Consider the following 22898-nt stretch of genomic DNA (forward strand, 5'->3'; position numbering starts at 1 on the left):
AATTTTATTGGCCAGGCGCGGTGGCTCGCACCTATAATCCCAGCACTTTGGGAGGCCGATGCGGGTGGATCACGAGGTCAAGAGATCGAGACCATCCTGGTCAACATGGTGAAACCCCGTGTCTACTAAAAATACAAAAATTAGCTGGGCATGGTGGCGCATGCCCATAGTCCCAGCTACTCGAGAGGCTAAGGCAGGAGAATTGCTTGAACCCAGGAGGTGGAGGTTGCGGTGAGCCGAGATCGCACTCCAGCCTGGGTAACAACAGCAAAACTCTGTCTCAAAAAACGAAAAAAAAAAAATTTTATTTCACTTTGTGAGGCCGAGGTGGGCAGATCACGAGGTTAGGAGTTTGAGAGCAGCCTAACCAACATGGTGAAACCCCATCTCTACTAAAAATACAAAAATTAGCCAGGCATGGTGGTGCGAACCTGTAATCCCAGCTACTCAGGAGGCTGAGGCAGGAGAATCCCTTTAACCTGAGAGGTGGAGGTTGCAATGAGCCGAGATTGCACCACTGCTCCAGCCTGGACAACAGAGTTAGATGATGTCTCGAAAAAAAATGTTTTATTTCAGTAGTTTTTGGGGTATATGTGCTTTTTGGTTACGTGGATGAATTCTACAGTGGTGAATTCTGAGATTTTGGTGTGCCCATCACTAGAGCAGTGTACACTGTACCCAGTGTGGAGTCCCTCACTCTCGTCCCAACCTCCCTCCCTGAGTCCCCAAACTCCATTATATCACTCTCAATGTCTTTGCATCCTCCTATCTTAGCTCCTACTTATAAGCAGGAATATAGACTATTTGTTTTCCATTCCTGGGTTACTTGACTGAGAATAATGGCCTTCCAGCTCCATCCAGTTACTGTAAGAGACATTATTTTGTTCCTTTTTGTGGCTGATTAGTATTCCACGGTGTATATAGACAACATTTTCTGTATCCATTGAGCTGCCTTTTAGAAAACCGTGTAGAAAGATGGACTTGAGTATGTGGATCTGGAGGTGAAGGGAGAGGTCTGGGCTGAGAAACTGCTCTGGGAGGATCTATTAATAGATGGTACTACTGTGGGGTGCAGTGGCTTACACCTGTAATCCCAGCTACTCAGGAGGCTGAGGCAGGAGAATCACTTGAACCTGGGAGGTAGAGGTTGCAGTGAGCCGAGATGGCGCCACTGCACTCCAGCCTGGGCAACAGAATGAGACTTTGTCTCAAAAAGCAGAACAAAACAAAACAAAAACAAACCGAAAAAGGCACATGGGGCAGAATCCAGGACAGGACCAGGACAGAATCCAGAACGGAATCCAGAATCCAGACCAGGCATGAGCGTCCAGCTGTCGTCTCCCGGTGGAGTCAAGGATGGCACTTAATTCTCCCAGCAAGATGTGTGACAACGCACAAGAAGTAATGCCAACCAGGGACCCTCCTGTAAGCCTGTGTGTCCCGGATTTTTACTGGGGGCCAGTCACATATGCATGGTGGCTGACCTTGGACTCTAGCCCCTCCAGAGGTCAAACTGATACCAACTGTCTCCAGGCCTGACCACAGATCACAGCATCAGCATAGGGCATCCAGTGTGGCCCCAGGTAAACGAAGACAGTCTTATCCGTCAGGACATTCCAAGGACTTAGAGCTTCCATCCCAGAGGGTGGTCAAGGGCCGGTCCTTGCTGTGGAATGTGCGGGGTTTGGCCAACCCAGGCCTGCTGCGTTCACCCCTGGCTGCTTCCCACCACTGCCTTCAGCAGCTCCCCTCTTTGCTTTGAATAATAACGACCACAGCAAAGCAGCCATCACAGCCCCTCAGTTGCTGAGCGCTTGCTGTGCCTGGCTTATTGACTCCTTCCTGCAGTGCGGAGAGGCAGCCGCCATCAGCCCATTCACACAGAGAGAAACCGAAGGTCTCAGAGGGCCCGTGTTGTGCGCAGGATCACACAGTTTGTAATTGGTGGAGTTGAGATGGAGCCCTATCTGCCTGCCTTCAAGCTCTTCCACAGGATACCTGTGGGCTCTGGAGCCACGGTTGGTTTTTCTTTTTCTATTTTTTTAAAAGTAAAAAAATAAATAAATAAATAAAATAAAAGTTAAGCCTGGGCTTGGTGGCTCATGCCTGTAATCCGAGCACTTTGGGAAGCTGAGGCAGGCAGATCACTTGAGCCCAGGAGTTTGAGATCAGCCTGGCGAACATGGTGAAACCCCTTCTTTACTAAATATACAAAAATTAACTGGTTGTGGTGGTGGGTGCCTGTAGTCCCAGCTACTCAGAAAGCAGAGACAGAGAATGACTTGAACCACGATAATCACTTGAACCTGGGAGGTGGCGGTTACAGTGAGCCAAGATCACGCCACTGCACTCCATCCTGGGCGACAGAGCAAGACTCTAAAAAAAAAAGGTAAAAACAGCACATTTTATTATAGAAGTGTTTAAATAACATAGAAATGTAGAAAGAATATAAGTGAATAAGCATATATCTCCCAGGCAGAAGATTTTAAACAGAGGCAGGGGCAGGGGAGAAGTGGCAGGGGTGCGGGTAAGGCCCCTGGGTGACCATTTGCTGATGACCTAAGTCCTTTGAAAATTTGGCCTGAGCAGGGAAAGGAGCAGCATAGCCCCAGTTCAAACAACGGCTTTGTTGTTCACTCCTGGTGCGGGTGACCTTGGTGGTGACCTCTCTGTGATCCTTTCTCCCTGATTCATTCATTCATTGAGTTTGCTCAGTAAATATTTATTGAGCACCTACTGTGTCTCCCGAATGGCTGGAGGCTCTGGGGCAAGTGGAGAGAGTGACAGTTGTGCCTCAGAGGCTCTGTTCTAGTGAGGAAGAGACCAGCAATGATGTAAAGAGGAAATCTGGCCAGGCAGTGACCCACCTCAGTTCTCCCAGCACTTTGAGAGGCTGAGGTGAGCGGATCACTTAAGGTCAGGAGTTCGAGACCAGCCTGGCCAATATGGTAAAATGCCATCTCTACGAGAAATACAAAAATTAGCCAGATGTGGTGGTGGGTGCCTATAGTCCCAGCTACTCGGGAGGCTGAGGCAGGAAAATTGCTTGAACCTGGGAGGCAGAGGATGCAGTGAGCTGAGATCATACCTCTACACTCCAGCCTGGGGCAGAGCAAACCACAATGTAAAAACAGCTACCTGTGACATAAAAAAAAAAAAAAAAAGAAAAATTCTGGGTGCGGTGGCTTATGCCTGTAATCCCACCACTTTAGTAGGCTGAGGTGGGTGGATTACCTGAGGTCAGGAGTTCGAGACCAGCCTGGCCAACATGGTGACACCCTGTCTCTACTAAAAATACAAAAATTAGCTGGGTGTGGTGGCACATGCCTGTGATCCCAGCTACTCGGAAGGCTGAGGCAGGAGTAACACTTGAACTCAGGAGGCAGAGGCTGCAGTGAGCTGAGACCATGCCATTGAACTCCAGTCTGGGTGACAGGGCAAGACTCTGTCTCGAAAAAAAAAAAAAGAAGTGAAATGTATTGAAAGGTGTTTCCCCATGGAGGCCCTGAGCAGGGAAGTGTCCTGATCTATGCATCTATCCTGGCTTCCTGCAGCTGCCAGCCACCCTTGGTGCTCCTTGGCTTGTGGATGAGTCATTCTAGCCCCTGTCTCCATCTTCCTGTGGCCACTTGCTCGGTGTCTGTGTGTGTCCTTTTCGGTCTCTTAGAAGGACACTCTCACTGGATTTAGGTCCCACCCTAATTTGGTATGATCTCATCTGTATCTTTACCTTAATTCTACCTGCAAAGACCCTATTTCCCGATGAGATCATATTCTGACGTTCCAAAGGGACCTACATTTTTATTTATTTTTTTGTGATGGAGTCTTGCTTTGTTGCCAGGCTGGAGTGCAGTGGCACGATCTCAGCTCACTGCAACCTCTGCCTCCCGGGTTCAAGCGATTCTCCTGCCTCAGCTTCTCGAGTAGCTGGGACTATAGGTGCACAGAACCATGCCCAGCTAATTTTTGTGTTTTTAGTAGAGACGGGGTTTCACCATATTGGCCAGGCTAGGCTTGTCTCAAACTCCTGACCCTGTGATCCACCCGCCTTGGCCTCCCAAAGTGCTGGGATTACAGGTGTGAGCCACCATGCCTGGCCTCCACACACACAAAAAAATTTAATTAGCTGTGCATAGTGGGACGCACCTCTGGTCCCAGCTACTCAGGAGGCTGAGGTGGGAGGATTGCTTGAGCCTGGAAGGTCGAACCTGCAGTGAGTCATGATGGCAGCACCACACTCCAGCCGGGGGACAGAGCTAGACCCTGTCTATAAAAAAATAAAGTATGTGGAGGGAGGTGCAGAGGTTATATGCAGATATGTCATTTTGCATAAGGGGCTTGAGCATCTGTAGGTTTTGGTATCCGTGGGACATCCTGGAGGTGATCTCCTATGGATACCAAGGGATGACTGCATTTTTTTTTGAAAACTTAATAAGGAGAAAAGGAAAGCAAGGGAGGGGGTGTTTTGCTGTTTCAGGTAAAGGGGTCAGGAAGGCCTGACTGAGCAGAGGACATTTGAGCAGAGACCTGAAGGAGGCGAGCCATGTGATCTGAGGGAACCGCATGTGCAAAGGCCCTGCGGCAGCAGTATGCTTGGTGTGTGGAGGAAGAGCCACGAGGCCCTCAGGACTAGAGCCCAGCGAATCAGAACAGCCAGGACGCCTGCGGGGCTAGAGCCCGGTGAACCAGGGGAAGAGAGCAGGAGGTGAGGGCAGAGGGAGGGGGACCTGGCGCCAGATCCTGCAGGGACCCCTGGGCTGTGGTGAGGACTGTGAGTGAGCGGGTGGCTAAGTGGAGTGTTGAAAGCAGACTGGAATTGCTGTAAGTGCTAACGGGCGCCCTCTGGTGGGTGCTTTTGGAACACACGGGATGGGGACGGGCGGGGAGAACAGCTTCCCGGGCCAGGGAGGAGGGTGGCTGAGACCAAGGGCTGAGAAGCGGTCCGATTTTGCATCTGTTTTGAATGTGGTGCCATCAGGATTTGCCAGTGGTTGGATGTGTGGGAAAGAGAGGACTCCAGGATGACCCCCAGGATTTGAGCCTGAGCACCTGGAAAGATGGAGTTGCATCTTTTGAGATAGGGACGATGGTGAGAGGAGCAGGTTTGGGGCATCGTGGGTTTGAGAGGATGGCCTTGCGGAGGCGTTGAGAGGCCTGCGGGGCATCTGTATGGGAGCCTTGAGTAGACGCCCAGCCATGTGAATCTAGAGCTGAAGCGAGTCATCTGGACTGCAGTTGGAAATCGGGGAGTCCTCAGTAGACAGATGGCATGTGACAGCCCCAAGGGAATGCTTGAGAGTGGAAAATGGCAGCCGTAATCGCCACGAAGACCCAGTTAAGTCATTCATTTTCTTGTGTGTGTGTGACGGACTCTCTCTCTGTCTCCCAGGCTGGAGTGCAGTGGCACAATCTCGGCTCATGGCAACCTCCACCTCCTGAGTTCAAGCGATCTCCCGCCTCAGTCTCCCAAGTAGCTGGGATTACAGGCACCTGCCATGATGCCCAGCTAATTTTTGTATTTTTAGTAGAGATGGGGTTTCATCATGTTGACCAGGCTGGTCTTGAACTATTGACCTCAAGTGATCTGCCTTCCTCGGCCTCCCAAAATGCTGGGATGACAGGTGTAAGCCACCATGCCCAGCCCTAATTAAGTCATTCCTTTAGCAGATGTTCGTTCGAGGCCTGGTGCCAGGTGCTGGGTCTTCACTGAGAAGCAAAATCGGGCCTGCATCCTGCACTCTGGAAGCTGAGTGTGGGTGGTGGGGCTAGTCATGAACCAGATGCCCTTCCCAGTGATGGTTAAGTTCAGACCAGGAGGGCGAGGGGCACGGTGCTGTGCAGGAGGGTAACAGAGTGGACCTTGACTTCTATACTGGGGTCTGTGTGCAAATTAGAAAAAGGTGCGTCTTTCTCTAGCCTGGCACTGTCTGCTATGGTAGCCATGAACTTCATTCAATTTAAATGTCAACACTAGCTGTTAAAATGTAACACAATTTTGCTGGGTGCAGTGGCTCACACCTGTAATCTCAGCATTTTGGGAGGCTGAGGCAGGCGAATCACCTGAGGTCGGAAGTTCAAGACTGACCAACATGGAGAAACCTCACCTCTACTAAAAATGCAGAATTAGCTGGGTGTGGTGGCTGGTGCCTGTAGTCCCAGCTACTCGGGGGAGGCTGAGGCAGGGGAATCGCTTGAACCTGGGAGGCGGAGGTCACGGTGAGCGGAGATCGCACCATAGCACTCCAGCTTGAGCAACAAGAGCGAAACTCCATCTCAAAAAAAAATTTAACGTAACTAAACAGACTTAAAAATTTTGTTTCTCAGCGTATTGATCATGTTTCAGGTGCTCCGTAGCTACCTATGGCCAGTGTCTGACCTCACTGGACAGTGCAGCTCTAGAACATTTTCCTCCCTGCAGGGAGATCTAGTGGATGGTGCTGTTGTGTCCCTTGATTTCCATCTGCAGGGCGGCTGTCATGATAAATGGACAGGTCTACCCTTAGATCTGGTACCTTTGTGCAGTGCACATCCTACCCAACCACACAGGATGGCCCTGCTCAGTTTGATGAGAGGAGGAAGGGTTCTTTTTTTTTCCTTTGAGACAGAGCCTCACACACTGAAACACTCTGTCGCCCAGGCTGGAGTGCAGTTGGTGCGATCTCAGCTTACTGCAACCCCTGCCTCAGCCTCCAGAGCAGCTGGAATTACAGGCACCCACCACCATGCCCAACTAATTTTTTTGTATCTTTAGTAGAAACAGGGTTTCACCATGTTGCCCAGGCTGGTCTTGAACTCTTGGCCTCAAGCAGTCCTCCTGCTTTGTTCTCCCAAGGTGTTGGGATTACAGGCATGAGCCACCGCCCCAGCCAAGGCTTTTTGACGGTGATAATGGAGCTGGAAAATGACAGAGTAAGAATTCAGTAGCGAAAAGGGAAAGAGACAGGAAGGGGATAGGGAGAGTCTTCCAACAGCATGTGCAAAGTCTCTGTGGCTTGAGGAACTAAAACCAATTTTTTTTTTTTTTTTGAGACAGAGTCTCGCTCTGTCACCCAGACTGGAGTGCAGTGGCGTGATCTCTGCTCACCACAACCTCTGCCTCCCGGGTTCAAGTGATTCTTCTACCTCAGCCTCCTGAGTAGCTGGGATTACAGGCACATGCCACCACACCCAGCTAATTTTTTTTGTATTTTTTTAGTAGAGACGGGATTTCACCATGTTGGTCAGGCTGGCCTTGAACTCCTGATCTTGTGATCCACCTGTCTCGGCCTCCAAAAGTGCTGGGATTACAGACGTGAGCCACCGCACCTGGTTGGTTTGTTTTTATTGTTTTCTTGAGACAGGATCTTCTCTGTTGCCCAGGCTGGAGTGCAGAGCTGTGATCATGGCCCACTGTAGACTGAGTCTCCTGGGCTCCAGCAGTCCTCCTGCCTCAGCCTCCTGAGTAGCTGGTACCACAGCTGTGCACCAGCATGCCTGGCTATATATATATATATATATATATATATATTTTTTTTTTTTTTGGTAGAGATGGGGTCTTGCTGTGTTGCCCAGGCTGGTTTTAAACTCCTGGGCTCAAGCAATCCTCTTACCTTGGCCTCCCAAACTGCTAGGATTACAGGCATAAGCCACTGCGCCCAGCCAACCTAAAGCCAGTCTGGATGGTATGGAGTGACTGAGGGGGTCTGTGGTCCTCTGAGGCCTTGCGGGCTCTACTGTAAAGCGTGGTCCTGATTCCAGAGGGGAGTAGAAACCTTGGAAGGGTTTTAGCAGGAGATTGACAAGGTCAGATGTGTAATTCTGGTTACACCACTTCCTGGCCGTGTGGCCGTGTGACTCGGGCAATTACTTAACCTCTCTGTGCCACCGTTTCCATATCTGTAAATGAGAGTTTCACACTGTAAGAATGTGCCTGTAACATACTTCAAACCGTGGCTGGCACATGATAAGTGCTATGTAAATGTGCACTATTATCATTGATGATGATGGTCGTTACTGTTTGACAAGCTCTCCCTGGAAGCTGTGTAAAGAACCAATTGGCAGGGGATGGGGTGCGTGATGGGATTTGGGGAGAACATAGAGAAGGCTGTTGGGCTCACCCAGGCTGGACGAGATGGCGGTGGCTGGCAGGCACTGAGATGGGGCCGGTGGGGAGGAGAGAGCTGGGTGAAGTGCCGGTCTGCTTGGAGGTGGAATCGGCAGGATTGATTGTGACAGGGAACGGAGCAGCAGGGATCACGTGCGATGTCCAGGTTTCTGGCTCAAAGCCCTGGGACGATGTGAAGTTTCCAGAAGAGAATCTGGCTGGCAGTGGACATTTGATCGATGCAGGTTTCTTTCTCCAGCTTTCCAACTGCAGCTCAGCCTGGGAATGGAATTTCTCAAGGTCACTCTGTAAGTCCCAGAACTGCTCGGCCAGCCTAGGCTGGAGGATTTGGGCACAGCCTGAGGACTTACTTCAGAGGAGGATTTTCTTGGCTTGATTCTTTCTCTTTTTCTTTTTTTTTGAGATGGAGTTTCACTCTTGTTGCCCAGGCTGGAGTGCAATGGCGTGATCTCGGCTCACCGCAACCTCCGCCTCCTGGGTTCAAATGATTCTCCTGCCTCAGCCTCCCAAGTAGCTGGGATTACAGGCTTGCGCCACCATGCCTGGCTAATTTTTGTATTTGTAGTAGAGATGGGGTTTCTCCATGTTGGTCAGGCTGGTCTTGAATTCCCGACCTCAGATGATCCGCCTGCCTCGGCCTCCCAAAGTGCTGGGATTACAGGTGTGAGTCACTGCACTCAGCCTTCTTTTTCTTTTTCTTTTTCTTTTTTTTTTGAGACAGGGTCTCGCTCTGTCTCTCAGGCTGGAGTGCAGTGGCACAATCATGATTCACTGTAGCCTCAATCTCCTGGGCTCAAGTGATCCTCCTACCTCAACCTCCCAAGTAGCTGGGACCACAGGCATGCACCAGCATGCCTTGCTAATTTAAAAAAAAAAAAAAAGGACAGTGTGGTAGCTCATGCCTGTAACCCCAGCACTTTGGGAGGCCAAGGCGAGTGGATCACGAGGTCAGGAGTTCAAGGCCAGCCTGACCAACAAGGTGAAATCTGGTCTCTACTAACTACAAAAATTAGCCGGGCATTGTGGCAGGCACCTATAGTCCCAGCTACTCAGGAGGCTGAGGCAGGAGAATCGCTTGAACCCAGGAGGCAGAGGTTGCAGTGGGCTGAGATAGCGCCACTGCACTCCAGCCTGGGCGACAGAGCGAGACTCTGTTTCAAAAAATAATAAATAAGAAAGTAGCAAGAGTAAAAGTTGGGGAACAGAAGTCCTGGGTAATTGTTTAAGGGAGAGATGAAGGTGGCTTCAGTGAGAAGACAGGAGATAGAGAGGAGGGTGGATTCAAGACAGATTCAGGGGTTTAGCAAGTGAACTTGCCAAAAGATTGGATATGGGGGTGATAAGAAGAGAATCTGCTAGGCACGGTGGCTCACACCTGTAATCTCACTTTGGGAGGCTGAGGTGGGTGGATCACTTGAGGTCAGGAGTTCGAGACCAGTCTGGCTAACATAGTGAAACCATAGTGAAACCCCATCTCTACTAAAAATACAAAAATTAGCTGAGTATGGTGCTGTGTACCTATAATCCCAGCTACTCAGGAGGCTGAGGCAAGATAATTGCCTGAACGCAGGAGGCGGAGGTTGTGGTGAGCCAAGATTGTGCCTCTGCCTACAGCCTGGGAGACAGAGCAAGACTCAAAAAAAAAAAAAGAAAAAGAAAGAAGAAGAAAAAAGGACTGAACAAGGTGGCTCACAGCTGTAATCCCAGCACTTTGGGAGGCCAAAGTGGGCAGATCACATGATGGTGAAACCCCTGTCTTTACTAAAAATACAAAAATTAGCTGGGCGTGGTGGTGTGCATCTGTAATACCAGCTACTAGGGAGGCTGAGGCAGGAGAATTGCTTGAACCCAGGAGGTGGAGGTTGCAGTGAGCTGAGATTACGCCATTGCACTCCAGCCTAGGTGACAGAGTGAGACTCCATTTCAAAAAAGAAATAAATAAATGAAAGTATCTGGAAAGGATAGTGTCTCCACAATCCTTCCTTCATGCAGTGACCTAGCCCATCTTTTTCTCTTTGACTCTCCTCTTAGGCCTTGTATGACCCCATCAACCCTGACAGGGAGACCCTCGATCAGCCATCACTGACAGACCCCCAGCGTCTGTCCAATGAGCAGGAGGTGCTTCGGGCTCTGGAACCCCTGCTGGCCCAGGCCAACTTCTCCCCGCTGTCTGAGGACACCCTGGCCTACGCGCTGGTGGTCCATCACCCTCAGGATGAGGTCCAGGTACCTGACTCCCCAGGAGTATGAAACTCCCAGGAGGCCTCTGGGGTGGGGCAGAGCCTCTGGGAGGCAGGGGCTGCTGGGAGTTGTAGTCCTGAGCCCAGGACACTGGCCCCCGTGCTGCACTTTGTGAATTCAAATAAGGTGCTACTTTTGGCCAGGTGCAGTGGCTCATGCCTGTAATCCCAGCACTTTGGGAGACTGAGGCGGGCAAATCACCTGAGGTCAGGAGTTCAAGACCAGCCTGGCCAACATGGTGAAACCCCATCTCTGCTGAAAATACAAAAAATTATCTGGGCATGGTGGCAGGTGCCTGTAATCCCAGTTACTGGGGAGGCTGAGGCAGGAGAATCTCTTGACCCCTGGAGATGGAGGTTGCAGTGAACCCAAATCACGCCACTGCACTCCAGCCTGGGTAACAAGAGCAAAACTCCCTCTCAAAAAAAAAAAAAAAAAGAAGATGCTACTTTTTCAGGTCATTTCACTGCCATCTGTTGGAAAAGTTTCATATGATATGGCTCTCTTAGGACTAGAGACTTTAGTGCCATCTGCCAGAATTGTAATAATAATCTAATACAAGGCTGGGTTCAGTGGCTCATTCCTGTAATCCCAGCATTCAGGAGGCCAAGGCATGAGGATCACTTGAGCCCAGGATTTCCAGACCCGTCTAGGCAACATAGGGAGGCCCCATCTCTACAGAAAATACAAAAATTAGCTGCACCTGGTGGTGCAGGCCTGTAGTCCCAGCTACTTAGGAGGCTGAGGTGAGGATCGTTTGATCCCAGAAGTTTAAGGCTGCAGTGAGCCGTGATTTTGCCACTACCCTCCAGCCTGGATGACAAAGCAAGGCCCTGTCTCAAAAACAAAACAAAACATAACATAACAAAACAAAACCCAAACCCCAGAAAGCACGCAAAATGCTAACAAAATTATGAAAAATACTAAAAATGGCCGGGCGAGGTGGCTCATGCCTGTAATCCCAGTACTTTGGGAGGCTGATGTGGGTGGAACACTTGAGGTCAGGAGTTTGCGACCAGCCTGGCCAACATGGCGAAACTCCATTTCTACTAAAAATACAAAATTAGCCAGGTGTAGTGTGAGCATCTGTAGTCCCAGCTACTCGGGAGGCTGAGGCACGAGAATTTTTTGAACCCAGGAGATGGAGGCTACAGTGAGTTGAGATTGCACCACTGTGCTCCAGCCTGGGTGACAGAGTGAGACAATATCTCAAAATAAAAATAAATACAAAAATACTAAAAGCTCCCAAAGTTTTACATTTTAGTGATTTTAAAATGCGCTTTTTCCAAAGTCATGTTTTGTCATCTCTGAAATTGGGATGTGATTTACAAGTGACGGTATGACATCATTTAATTGGCAGTGTATTTTTTTTTAGTTGCTTTAGATTCTAGGAAATATAGTTATAAAGATGACTCCTACTCGAATGGCGCTGTGTTAGATGGTGTGCCCTTGTGCAGTGCACAATGTGGACAACCATATGTGGCAGCCCCGCCTAGACACTGAACTGCACGGTGATAAGTGGGAAAACGGGGTAAATTATCTCGTGGCAGGGCATCTGATTCTGGTATCCTGCCCTCAGCACCCCTGTCCATGTTCAGCTGTCACTGCTTCCTTCATCCCCCTGGCAGGTGACAGTAAATTTGGATCAGTATGTCTACATGCAGTTCTGGGCCCTCGGCCAGCGAGTCGGGCAGATGCCCCTGAAGTCCAGCGTGGGCTCCAGGCGTGGCTTCTTCACCAAGCTACCCCCCGCAGAGAGGTGAGGTGGCCCTTGTTCCCCAGCTGCAGCGAGAGGGAGCAAGGTTAGAGTCAAGAGGGGACTGACAGGTCAGTGTCTGGTTTGGGCATGTGGGCCCCGGGTGGGAAGTTGAGAATCGGGAGGCATGACTCATCCAAATGCTGCCTTTTCTTCCCAAGGGAAAGTGAGTACTGCACTCGATTCCCAGGGGAAGAGAAAGGGTGGGGACAGTTCTCCCCATTTTCCAGTAAGGAAAACCGAGGCTTGGAGAGGGGGTGGTCCACGTTCTGAAGCTGCGGCGCGGCCAGAATTCCGATGAGCAACCTAACCTCCACGTCCAATACCAGGGATGGATCGCGTGATCGAACCGATCCCCTGTGGTTGGTTGGACACAGCTGATTTCTGATTTCTTCCCCACGATGACTGAGTCACTTTTAACATGGTTGTGCGACTGTAGACCCAGAACGCGCGTCCTGGGGTCGGAGGCCTCCCAGGGCAGCCCCGATCCTGCTCCTGCCTCTGTCTCTGTCGCTCAGGAGATACTTTAAGCGGGTGGTGCTGGCGGCCCGGACCAAACGGGGACACCTGGTGCTGAAGAGCTTCAAGGACACGCCGCTGGAGGGCCTGGAGCAGCTGCTGCCTGAGCTGAAGGTGCGCACACCCACCCTGCAGCGCGCCCTGCTCAACCTCACGCTGCTGGTCTCTGGCGTGGCCATCTTCGTCAACGTGGGCATGGTGGTGCTTACCGACCTCAAGGTGGCCACCTCGCTGCTGCTGCTGCTCTTCGCCATCTTCATGGGCCTGCGGGCCTCCAAGGTGAGCGTGCACCCGCCGAGCCTCCTGCGGCCTTGCACTGTGGGGACCAGGTCAGGCCACCTACAGTTGTCTGTTTTGTGCATTTGTTCCCGGTCATGCTGTCCTCCCTCCCTCCCTCCTTCCCTTCTCTCCCTCCTTCCCTCCCTCTTTTCTTCCCTTCCTTCCTCTTTCCCCTTCCCCCTCTGCCTTCCTCCCTCCCTTCCTTCACATTCTTCCTTGTTTTTCTCCCTTCCTTCCCTTCCCTCCCCCTCCCTTCCTCCCTCCCTCCCTCCCTTCTCTCTCCCTCTCCTTTTCCCCTTTCCCTTCCTATATCCCTTCCCTTCATTCTTCCCCTTCCTCCCCCCTCCCCTCCCCTTCCCCATTCCCCTTAGTTTCCCCTTTCCCTCTCTCTCTTCCTCCCTTTCTTCCTTCTCATTCCTCTTTTCCTTCCCTTCCCTCCCTCTCTCCATCTCCTTCCTCCTTCCCCTTCCTTCCTGCCCTCTCCTCTGCTCCGCTCCTCTCCCTTTCCTTCCCTTCCCTACTTCATTTACTTAACACCCGTTGGGTGGGTTTCTTAATCTTTCCAAGCCTCAGTTTTCTCAGGGTTGAGAGTGTGAAATGGGCGTCTGTGAGAAGCACCGGCTCATGGCACGGCTACATAAGAGTTGACAGCTGCTCACTGAGTGCCAGCTTTAGGGGCGCTTTAGTGATGTAGTGAAGGGGGTGTGTTCTGGAGTCAGACTTCCTGGATTTGAATCTGACTCTACTGTCTTCTGGCTGTGTGATCTTGAGCAAGTTGCTTATCCTCTCTGTGCCTCAGCTCAAACATCTGCAAAGTGGGGATGATGATAGGACCTAACTCATAGGGGTGTTGCGGGATTGAATGAAAGAACATGCACACAGTGCTGAGAGCAGAACCTCCCACACGGCACAGGAAGTACTATGTGAGAGTTAGCTATTACCAGGATGATGATTATCATTGCCAATTGGGCTGTTGGTTCCAAGTCACCATCCTGACTGGGTATCATTATCACTTGGGGAAGCTGGCTGACAAATGCAGCCTCCTGGGCACCAGTCCTAGTGGATTGAATTGGAAAGTCTGGGACTGGGGCCCAGGGAACTATATTTTTTAACAAGCTCCCTTTTGATTCTGCTACACGTGAGTGCTGGGCTGCCTTGAACAGTTGCACAGGTTGTTCACCATCCAAGAATTCATGGCTGGGGGGCCAGGTTGGGGCTGACACCCAACTTGCGCTCCATTTGCCAAAACGTGTGTCTTGTCTCGAGCCTGAGTCGGCCCAGAGGGGAGCTGCCTTGTACTGACTCTCCCCAGGGTTGGCACTGGCCCCAGGAGTGTAGACTGGTGTGAGGCATCTGCTGTACCCGATCATTCACCTGCTGGCTCATTGGTTTTCAAGCTGTTTTCAGCCACGCTGACAAGCTCTGAGGAAGGCTGGTGATAAATCCCACAGATAATAGCCAGGCTGCGCCGCCTGAGAGGGTGCTGGGATATTCAGCCAACAGAGGGGCTGGGGAGAGAGCAGTTTCTGCCTGGGACCAGGGCTCAGGCAGGATCTGAGGAAAGCTCTGGGAGAGAGGGGTTGAGCTTGGTGGGGAAAGAGCCCTTGAGCTCAGCCTGGCGTATCTCAGGGGGCTGGATCCAGCAAGCAGGGGAGAGGGGAAGGCCCCAGAGGGTGGCAAGGGCCTCAAATACCCAGAGCAATGCCTGCGGCTTTATCCTCGGAGCAGCAGGGAGCTGTGGAAGGGGTGTAAGCATGGAGGGACAGCTGTGACTGGGGAGGACAGGGGGAGGGCCAGATGAGAGGCAAGGAGGCCGGTGTCTCTGGGGAGAAGACACTGAGTCCCAGCCTACAGAGACCCTCTGCCCCACCCCTTGGTGGCCCCAGGGGGGCTGTCAGGCTCTGAAAGACCCCATTTCAAACCCAGTTCACAACAGGCATGGTGACACATGCCCGTATCCTAGCTACTCCGGAGGCCAAGGTGGGAGGATCGCTTGAGCCCAGAGTTGGAGTCCAGCTTGGGTAACATAGTGAAACCCTAAATCCAAAAATAACAATGAGAAAGCCCAGTCGGCGAGTTAATTTAGTGCATTCATGAGGCATTTCCCCACATCCTGGGCTGAGGCCCAGCCTTTACATGCAGGACCTCCGCCAGGTGCAGTGACTTGCGCCTGTAATCCCAGCACTTTGGGAGGCCGAGGTGGGCGGGTCACATGAAGCCAGGAGTTCAAGACGAGCCTGGCCAACATGACAAAACCCTGTCTCTACAAAAAATACAAAAATTATCCGGGCGTGGTGGTACACGCCCGTAATCCCAGCTACTTAGGCTGAGGCAGGAGAATCGCTTGAACTTGGGAGGTCGAGGTTGCAGTGAGCCGAGATTGTGCCACTGCACTCCAGCCTGGTGAAAGAGCGAGACTCCACCTCAAAAAAAGAAAAAAAACAGTGGGCCTTCTCAGACTTACTCCTTTCTGGTTCCCCTCCTGCACTCCCAGATAACTGTGTTCACTGCAAGCCCCTCCCCTAGGCCCTAAACCCTGCTCCTTCTGTTACCTGATGCACCCAAGCCCTCTCCGTGTGCAGCAGCACGTTCTCACGAACCCAGAGTGCAGCTGCCCCAAACTCCCTGCTCCTCTGAAGTTCCCCATCTCACCTCAGAACAGGCACTCAGAGACCCCCTGCAGGATGTGGGATATGGAACGCGGGGTGCGGGGTGCGGGGTGCGGGGTCTTTTCTTCCAGGATGCAGGGCTCCTCTGCTTCTGTAGTTTCCACATGAGCTCTCTACTGTCCACAATCAGATCAACCTGGACGTTCCAGGCTCTGGGCTGGGCCCCTCCCTCTCACCGTAGGCCAAGCACAGCATCAACCCTGACACCTTCTCTTCTGGGTTCTGCATCTGTGGATGGCCTGTCGTCCCCCCAGTCACTGGCTAGACCCCCAGCATGCCCTTCCTGCCCCACCTGGGTGCCCCCACCCCTGGCCTCTTCCCGGCTTCCAGTGGGTCCCTTCCAGCCCATTCCCCACTCGACCCAGAACTGTCTTGCCCCTCCCCTGGGCACAGTCTGGTGCCGGGGACCCTGCTTCCCAGCCTCACTGGACACAATCCTTGCCCTCGAATCTGTGCCTCAGCTCCTCCTGCGTGTTTGTGGCGCCTCCACCCTGCCACCCCTTGCTCTCTGCCTTTGCCTGTGCTGTTCCCTTGGAGTGAAATATCCTTCCCTCTTGGGCTGGCCAGTCCCTGCTCACCCCTAACCCTCAGCTCAGAGGCTGCCTGCTCTGGGAAGCCTTTCTGGATGTCCCAGGCTGTGGTGATGGCCCTGTAGGCTCCTCCATACTCTGGGCTCCACTGTGAAGCTCCTTAGCTCAGCACAGAGCAGGCCCCTGGGGCAGCCTGGGGAAGGTTGTTGAATTGGTGCCCCTGAGATGCAGCGGCTGGATTCTGCCCTGGAGGGAGAGGCACAGGATCCCAGGGCAGCATCTGCTCATCCACAAGGTGATGTCCATCCTGAATCTTGAGGATGAGGCAGTGAACGTTTTCCAAGAACACACCAGGGGTGCCTTGGCCCTTCCCCCTGTCCTCCCCTGTCACAGCTGTCCCTCCGGCCCGGAGGCCTGAGAGAGCAGGGCCTGTTCAGGGTAAACTGGCTTATTCACCTTAGGCCATTCATAGGGGAGGAGCAGGAGGTGACGGGGAGAGCCTCATGCACTGAGCCACAGAGGTTGGACTCTCTGAGAGCACTGGGAGCCATGGGAGAATCTCGAGGAGGGGAGGGGCAGGGCCAGCTCCGAACCTGTACACAGACAAACTGGACGGGGGAGCCTGAGGCCAGGAAGGAGGCTGGTGTGATGCAGGGGAGGACAAAGTCTGAGCCAAGACTGAGCCGGGGAGCTGCAGAGGAGGGGAAGGGCAGAGAGAGTCAGGGGACAGCAGGATGGGGCTGGGACTGGCAGATTGGCAAAGAGGGAGCAAGCTCTGGCCTGTGACTGAGTAGATGGAGGGGCTGCCCAGGACATAGATCCCAGGCTAGGAGGAGCTGGTGCTGTGCTCACTCACTGTGGGCCCTGGTGAGTGCTGAAGGGACCCTCCAGGGCAGGGGGACCCCTCTCCAGGGAGACTCTGGCTTCATCTGTGTGCCATGGAGTGACCTGCTTCTTTAATTAGAATTCAGCTCCGTCGGCCTGGCAGATACAGACATAAACCAAATGTGTTTTTCATAGCACCACGGTCCCTAATGCACGCTACTCCTGCATCTTGCCCTCAACCCAAGAAATGGCGATTCGTTCCAATGCAGGCACATAAACTGGCCGTGCAGACCTTATAAGAAGACGGTACAGTCCACTTGCAAGTGTGTCATTGATACCATGCAGGCCATTTCAGCGATTTTCTGGGGCATGCTGACTTGAAAGACATTTCATCTCAGGCCTCAATATAAGATGGGAACACTCGGCTGACTGCAGAGGCTCACACCTGTAATCCCAGCACTTTGGGAGGCCGAGGCAGGTGGATCACCTGAGGTCAGGAGATCAAGACCAGCCTGACCAACATGGAGAAACCCATCTCTACTAAAAATACAAAATTAGCCAGGCGTGGTGGCACATGACTGTAGTCCCAGCTACTCGGGAGGCTGAGGCAGGAGAATCGCTTGAACCTGGGAGGCAGAGGTTGTGGTGAGCTAGGATTGTGTCACTGTGCTCCAGCCTGGATGACAGAGTGAAACTCCATCTCAAAAAAAAAAAAAAAAAAAAAAAGATGGGCGCACTCTCTGGGCACCCAGCACAGGGTGTGGATGACTGTTCCATAGTAGCTGATGTTTGGTGTTTCTGAGGGGCCAGCTTCTGTCTCAATGTTTTCTTCACTGTGTATTGGCTTCCTGAACTCTCCCTGGCATCGGCACTGTTTTACAGACAGTGCTGCCCCAGGACTTAGGTCTTACTGAGGGCTCGCAGCTGGTAAGGGCATACTGGAGTCAGGCAGCCAGGCCTGCCAGCTAGAGGATCCAGTGACCCTGAGCTCATTTTGTGGCTGAATGGAGGAATCTGGGTACAGGTTTTCTTTTCTTTCCTTTCTTTCTTTCTTTTTTTTTTTGAGACACAGTTTCACTCTATCGCCCAGGCTGAAGTGCAGCGGCACAGTCTGGACTCACTGCAATGTCTGCCTCCCGGGTTCAAGTGATTCTCCTACCTCAGCCTCCTGAGTAACTGCAATTACAGGCAAATGCCTCCACACCTGGCTAATTTTTATATTTTTATTTATTTATTTTTTGAGACAGAGTCTTGCTCTGTCACCCAGACTGATCTCAGCTCACTGCAACCTCTGCCTCTCGAGTTCAAGTGATTCTCCTGCCTCAGCCTCCCAAGTAGCTGTGATTACAGGCACCCTGCCACCATACCTGGCTAATTTTTTTTTTTTTTTTTTTTTTTGTATTTTTAGTAGAGACGGGGTTTCATCATGTTGGCCAAGCTGGTTTCGAACCCCTGACCTCAAGTGATCTGCCCATCTCAGCCTCTCAAAGTGCTAGAATTACAGGCATGAGCCACCATGTCAGGCCTAATTTTTGTATTTTTAGTAGAGACGGGGTTGGGGTTTCACCATGTTGGTCAGGATGACTTAACTCCTGACCTCAAGCAATCTGCCCTCCTTGGCTTCCCAAAGTGCTGGGATTACAGGTGTGAGCCACCATGTCTGGCCTGGACACAGGTTTTCAGTGAGAGCCCAGAGGGCACTGATGCCCTTATTCCTTACCAATACCAATGATGAGAACAGGGCTCCGAGCAAGGACAGTAATGGGGAAGGGGGCAGCCAGGAGACAGCGGGGCCCAGACTGCTCTTCCCCCCACCATCCTTCCCCTCTCCTCTTCTCTTTACAATTTAATTTTTTTTTTTTTTGAGACCAGGGTCTCACTCTGTTGCCCAGCCTGGAGTACAGTGGCATGATCATGGCTCACTGCAGCCTCAGCCTCCTGGTTTCAGGCAATCCTCCTGCCTCAGCCTCCTGAGTAGCTGGGACTACAGGTGTTCACCATCACACCCAGCTAATTTAAAAAAAAAAAAAATTTTTTTTGTAGATACAAAGCTTTTACCATGTTGCCCAAGCTGGTCTTGAACTCCTGGGCTCAGGCGATCCTCCCCACTTGGCCTCTCACTCTTGGGATTATAGGCATGAGCCACTGTACTTGGTCTGCAGTTTAATATTTTAAATTGTTTTTTTTTCATTATGGAAAAGTTCAGACAAATACAGAAATAGAATAATATGATAAACTCCATTAGCCACACCCAACATCAACAATTAGCAATAGTCAATCAGATTTCCCCTAAAGACCCTACTCTCCCACTCTTGGATGGTTTATGGTTTTGAAGCAAATCCTACCTAGACTTACCTGGAAATACTATTATGTCTCTAAAACATAAGAATTTATTGTAACAAAATCTTTTTTTTTTTTTTTTTTTTTTTGAGACAGAGTCTCACTCTGTCGCCCAGGCTGAGTGAGATGGCATGATCTTGGCTCACTGCAATCTCTGCCTTCCGGGTTCAAGCGAATCTCCTGCCTCAGCCTCCCCAGTAGCTGGGATTACAGGCCTGTGCCACCACACCCGGCTAATTTTTTTGTATTTTTAGTAGGGACAGGGTTTCACCGTGTTAGCCAAGATGGTCTCGATTTCCTGACCTTGTGATCTGCCTGCCTCGGCCTCCCAAAGTGCTGGGATTACAGGCATGAGCTACCGCACTGGGCCTGTAACAAAATCTTTCAAAGCTTAAACTCCTATCATCTGCAAATTTTTTGAGCAAATCCATTAATACGTGGCTCAGATGAGCAAACCAGTACAATGGTTGCTAAAAACTGTTGGCCAAATGGGGCTGGTGGTCTCCTAGCCACTGGAACCCGCGAGGGCACGTGTGTTAAAAATACAGATCCCTGGCTGGCACCTTGGGTCACACCTGTAACCCCAGCACTGTGGGAGGCTGAGGAGCGAGGATCGCTTCAGGCTCGGAGTTTGACACCAGCCTGGGCAACACAGGGAGAACCCCATCTCTACAAAAAATACCGGGCTTGGTGGCACACACCTGTAGTCCCAGCTACTTAGGAGGCCTAGGTGGGAGGATCGCTTAAGCCCAGGAGTTCAAGGCTTCAGTGCGCTATGAGTTGCCTGGGAATAGCCACTAACTCCAGACTGGGCGACAGAGCGAGACTGTGTCAGTAAAAAGAAAAAAAAAAAAGAAAGAAAGGAAAGGAAAGAAAAACCACAAACAGATCCCCCGACTGAGCTCTGGGAACCCTTACTGAAGAAGTCTGGGTAGGACCTCCTCGCCTCCCCAGGGGAGTATGTGGCGTGGGTGACCCCGGGGGCTGTGTATGGGTGGGGGCGCATTCCGAACCGAGCCCACAGGGCACTGTCCCCCTGCAGATGTTCGGGCAGCGGCGGAGCGCGCAGGCGCTGGAGCTGGCGCACATGCTCTACTACCGCAGCACGTCCAACAACTCCGAGCTGCTCAGCGCCCTGGCCCTGCGTGCGCAGGATGAGCACACCAAGGAGGCGCTGCTGGCTCACAGCTTCCTGGCCCGGCGGCCAGGGGGTACGCCAGGCCCACTCGAAGGTAGGACGTGGCCTTGAGACCCTGCGCCCAGGGGCCACACCCCCGCGAGGCCCCACCCCAGCGAAACACGTCCCCACCCCCACTTCCAACGGGTGGACCTGACGGATTTGCGAAGAGATCTGGCCTCAGCAGATAGGACCTCCGAATCCAGCCTCCGATCTTGGTCCCTGATGTGACCGCCCTTTCCTGACCTCAGCCTGGTTGGGACCCTTGGCTCAATGGCACGGCCCCCTCCTGGCACTCTTTCCTCCACCTGAGCTCAGGTGGAGCTCCCTACGAGAACCTGAGCGCTCCCTGTGTGGGCCCCAGGTGGTCCCCTTCCCTACAGAAGCCCCCACCTTCCCTGCCCAAAAGCCTCTGACTTGTCTCCGGACGAGAGCCCCAGAGCTGGGCCTTCTGACCCTCTCGAGCCTCCCCAGTCTTGTTCCACTCCCCTCCAAGCTTCAAGTTCACCCCTTGACTTCTAAACCCAGGCCCTTCCTATTCTTTGCCCTACCCCTCCTCGCTGATACCCCGTATCTTCCCCGATCTCAATGTGACCTCGGAACACCTGCCTCTCCCCTTGCAGAGACCTCCACGTGGCTCCGGTCAGAGGTGGAGAACTGGCTTCTAGCCAAGTCAGGCTGTGAGGTGGCCTTCAACGGAACTCGGGCCCTGGCGCATCTGCAGGCCCTGACCCCCAGCATGGGATTGTTCCCACCCCCAGGTTTCCCCAAACTAGACCCATTGGCTCCAATCACTTCCGAACCCCCGCAGACCACACCCAGCAGTAACAACTCCTGAGTAGAATCTACCTCCCTGCCCAGTCAGCAGGCTAGGAACTAAGCCCCGCCTCCTTCACGACAGTCTGTCAATTACGGTTATTATACTTTTTCACTCCAACTTCTAATAACTGACAGGTAATTATTTTTGCTACACTGTGTGCTTAAGCAAAGCAGCCAATCAAAATAGCCAGCAGTTGCTAAGTTGCCCCCGCCCCTTCGATGAACAGCCAATCAAAGCGATTTAGCTCTGCTTCTGTTTCATTTCTTAGTCCCACCCTCACCATAAACATCCGAATGTGGGTTGGCTGAGGAGCTGGGGTGTCTGCTTATCACAGCTGCTCGACTCTCGCTTCTGCAAACCGCCAGGTAGGCTTGTTAAAACCATGCCCTCCCAAGACTATATATCATTGTCTTTTTTAGCCCTCTCCAGGCAAACTGCCCATCATGTGCACCAAGGCCGTTTAGCCCCGCCTCCTGGCAAACGGCCAGTGACAGCTGCTGGGTTCCATCAACCTTGGGCAGCCGGTTGTCGCTGCAGGGAAGCAACCAATAAGAATTTCTAAAGGAAACCTGATCTTGCTATCAATTGCTGCTGCTTACATGGCAGGCCAGCTGGTCAGCTGCTGATCAGGGTGTCTAGGCTGAAAGGGTTAGGGGACCTTGTGCTAGGTAGGTGAACCAGAAACCACCCTTGCCGCCAAGACTCGCTCCCAACCTGGCTCCCCAGCAATCTCAGGTGCCTTCCTCGCCCAGGTACTTCACCCTTTCTACAGAAACTACCTCGGTCTGGATCTCCCCACCAGCAGCAGCCCGTGCAATATTTATTGGTCTGTCAATTTCTCCCGTGTCTCTCCTCTCCCAAAGTAATAAATCATGTTTAATAAGTCTGCATGAGGCTACTCTCAACACACGGCCTTTAGGATAACCCTGCTCTGTAGGAGCAGTTAAAAAATTATTTTAAAAACTATCTGGATGAGTGGGATGGCTGCAGGAGTTGGAGGGAAGGAAAGCATTTGGATCCTGGAAAAAAGGGAGGGACTCTAACTAGGTCTTGGGGTCCCAGACAGAGAAAGCTATAGTCCTAAAGAGATGCTAGGTTTGAGGTTGGTGAAACAAAGATGGTCACAGAAGAGGATTTTTTTTTTTTTTTTTTTTTTTTTGAGGCAGAGTTTCGCTCTTGTTGCCCAGGCTGGAGTGCAATGGCACGATCTCAGCTCACTGCAACCTCCGTCTTCCCGATTCAAGCGATTCTCCAGCCTCAGCCTCCAGAGTACCTGGGATTACAGGCATGCACCACTATGCCTGGCTAATTTTCTATTTTTAGTAGACATGGGGTTTCTCCTTGTTGGTCAGGCTGGCCTTGAACTCCTAGACCTCAGGTGATCCGCCACCCGGCCTCCCAAAGTGCTGGGATTACAGGCGTGAGCCACCGCGCCAGGCTGGAAGAGGATCTTAGAAGGACCTGATTCCTGAGGAGTCCCAGGACCTGATGAACAGAGGAGATAGGGTAGTCACGTACAGTTGTGCAGATTTTTTTTTTTAGAGGGAGTCTTGCTCTGTCACCCAGAGAAGGGAAGGCCCAGGCTCTTAGATCTGTGGGAGGGAAGAGGTGCCTGGGTCGGGGCTCCTGTGTCCTCGG

The 22898-nt window shown here is 52.0% G+C and overlaps 1 protein-coding gene across 5 annotated transcripts in view; it reads left to right on the plus strand.

The window, feature by feature from the left end:
• TMEM143 (transmembrane protein 143) overlaps positions 1 to 22150 on the plus strand; it is a 29287-nt gene extending 7137 nt beyond the window's left edge. For 3 of the 5 annotated variants that reach the window (XM_021668518.2, XM_021668520.2, XM_021668517.2), the window contains 5 exons: positions 10136 to 10330; positions 11974 to 12104; positions 12620 to 12899; positions 20306 to 20495; positions 21064 to 22150. In XM_021668518.2, coding sequence (XP_021524193.1) covers positions 10136 to 10330; positions 11974 to 12104; positions 12620 to 12899; positions 20306 to 20495; positions 21064 to 21278 — 1011 coding nt within the window. In that variant the 3' untranslated portion in view covers positions 21279 to 22150. Of the gene's footprint in view, positions 1 to 296; positions 1402 to 10135; positions 10331 to 11973; positions 12105 to 12619; positions 14963 to 20305; positions 20496 to 21063 lie in introns of those variants that run through there. The other 2 variants (XM_064381084.1, XM_064381083.1) reach the window with 2 other exon arrangements.
• Positions 22151 to 22898: the final 748 nt, after the last annotated feature.

The sequence above is a fragment of the Aotus nancymaae genome, unplaced genomic scaffold, assembly GCF_030222135.1.
Source record: "Aotus nancymaae isolate 86718 unplaced genomic scaffold, 86718_ANA_hifiasm-v0.15.2.pri h1tg000028l, whole genome shotgun sequence".
Classification (NCBI taxonomy): Eukaryota; Metazoa; Chordata; class Mammalia; order Primates; family Aotidae; genus Aotus; species Aotus nancymaae.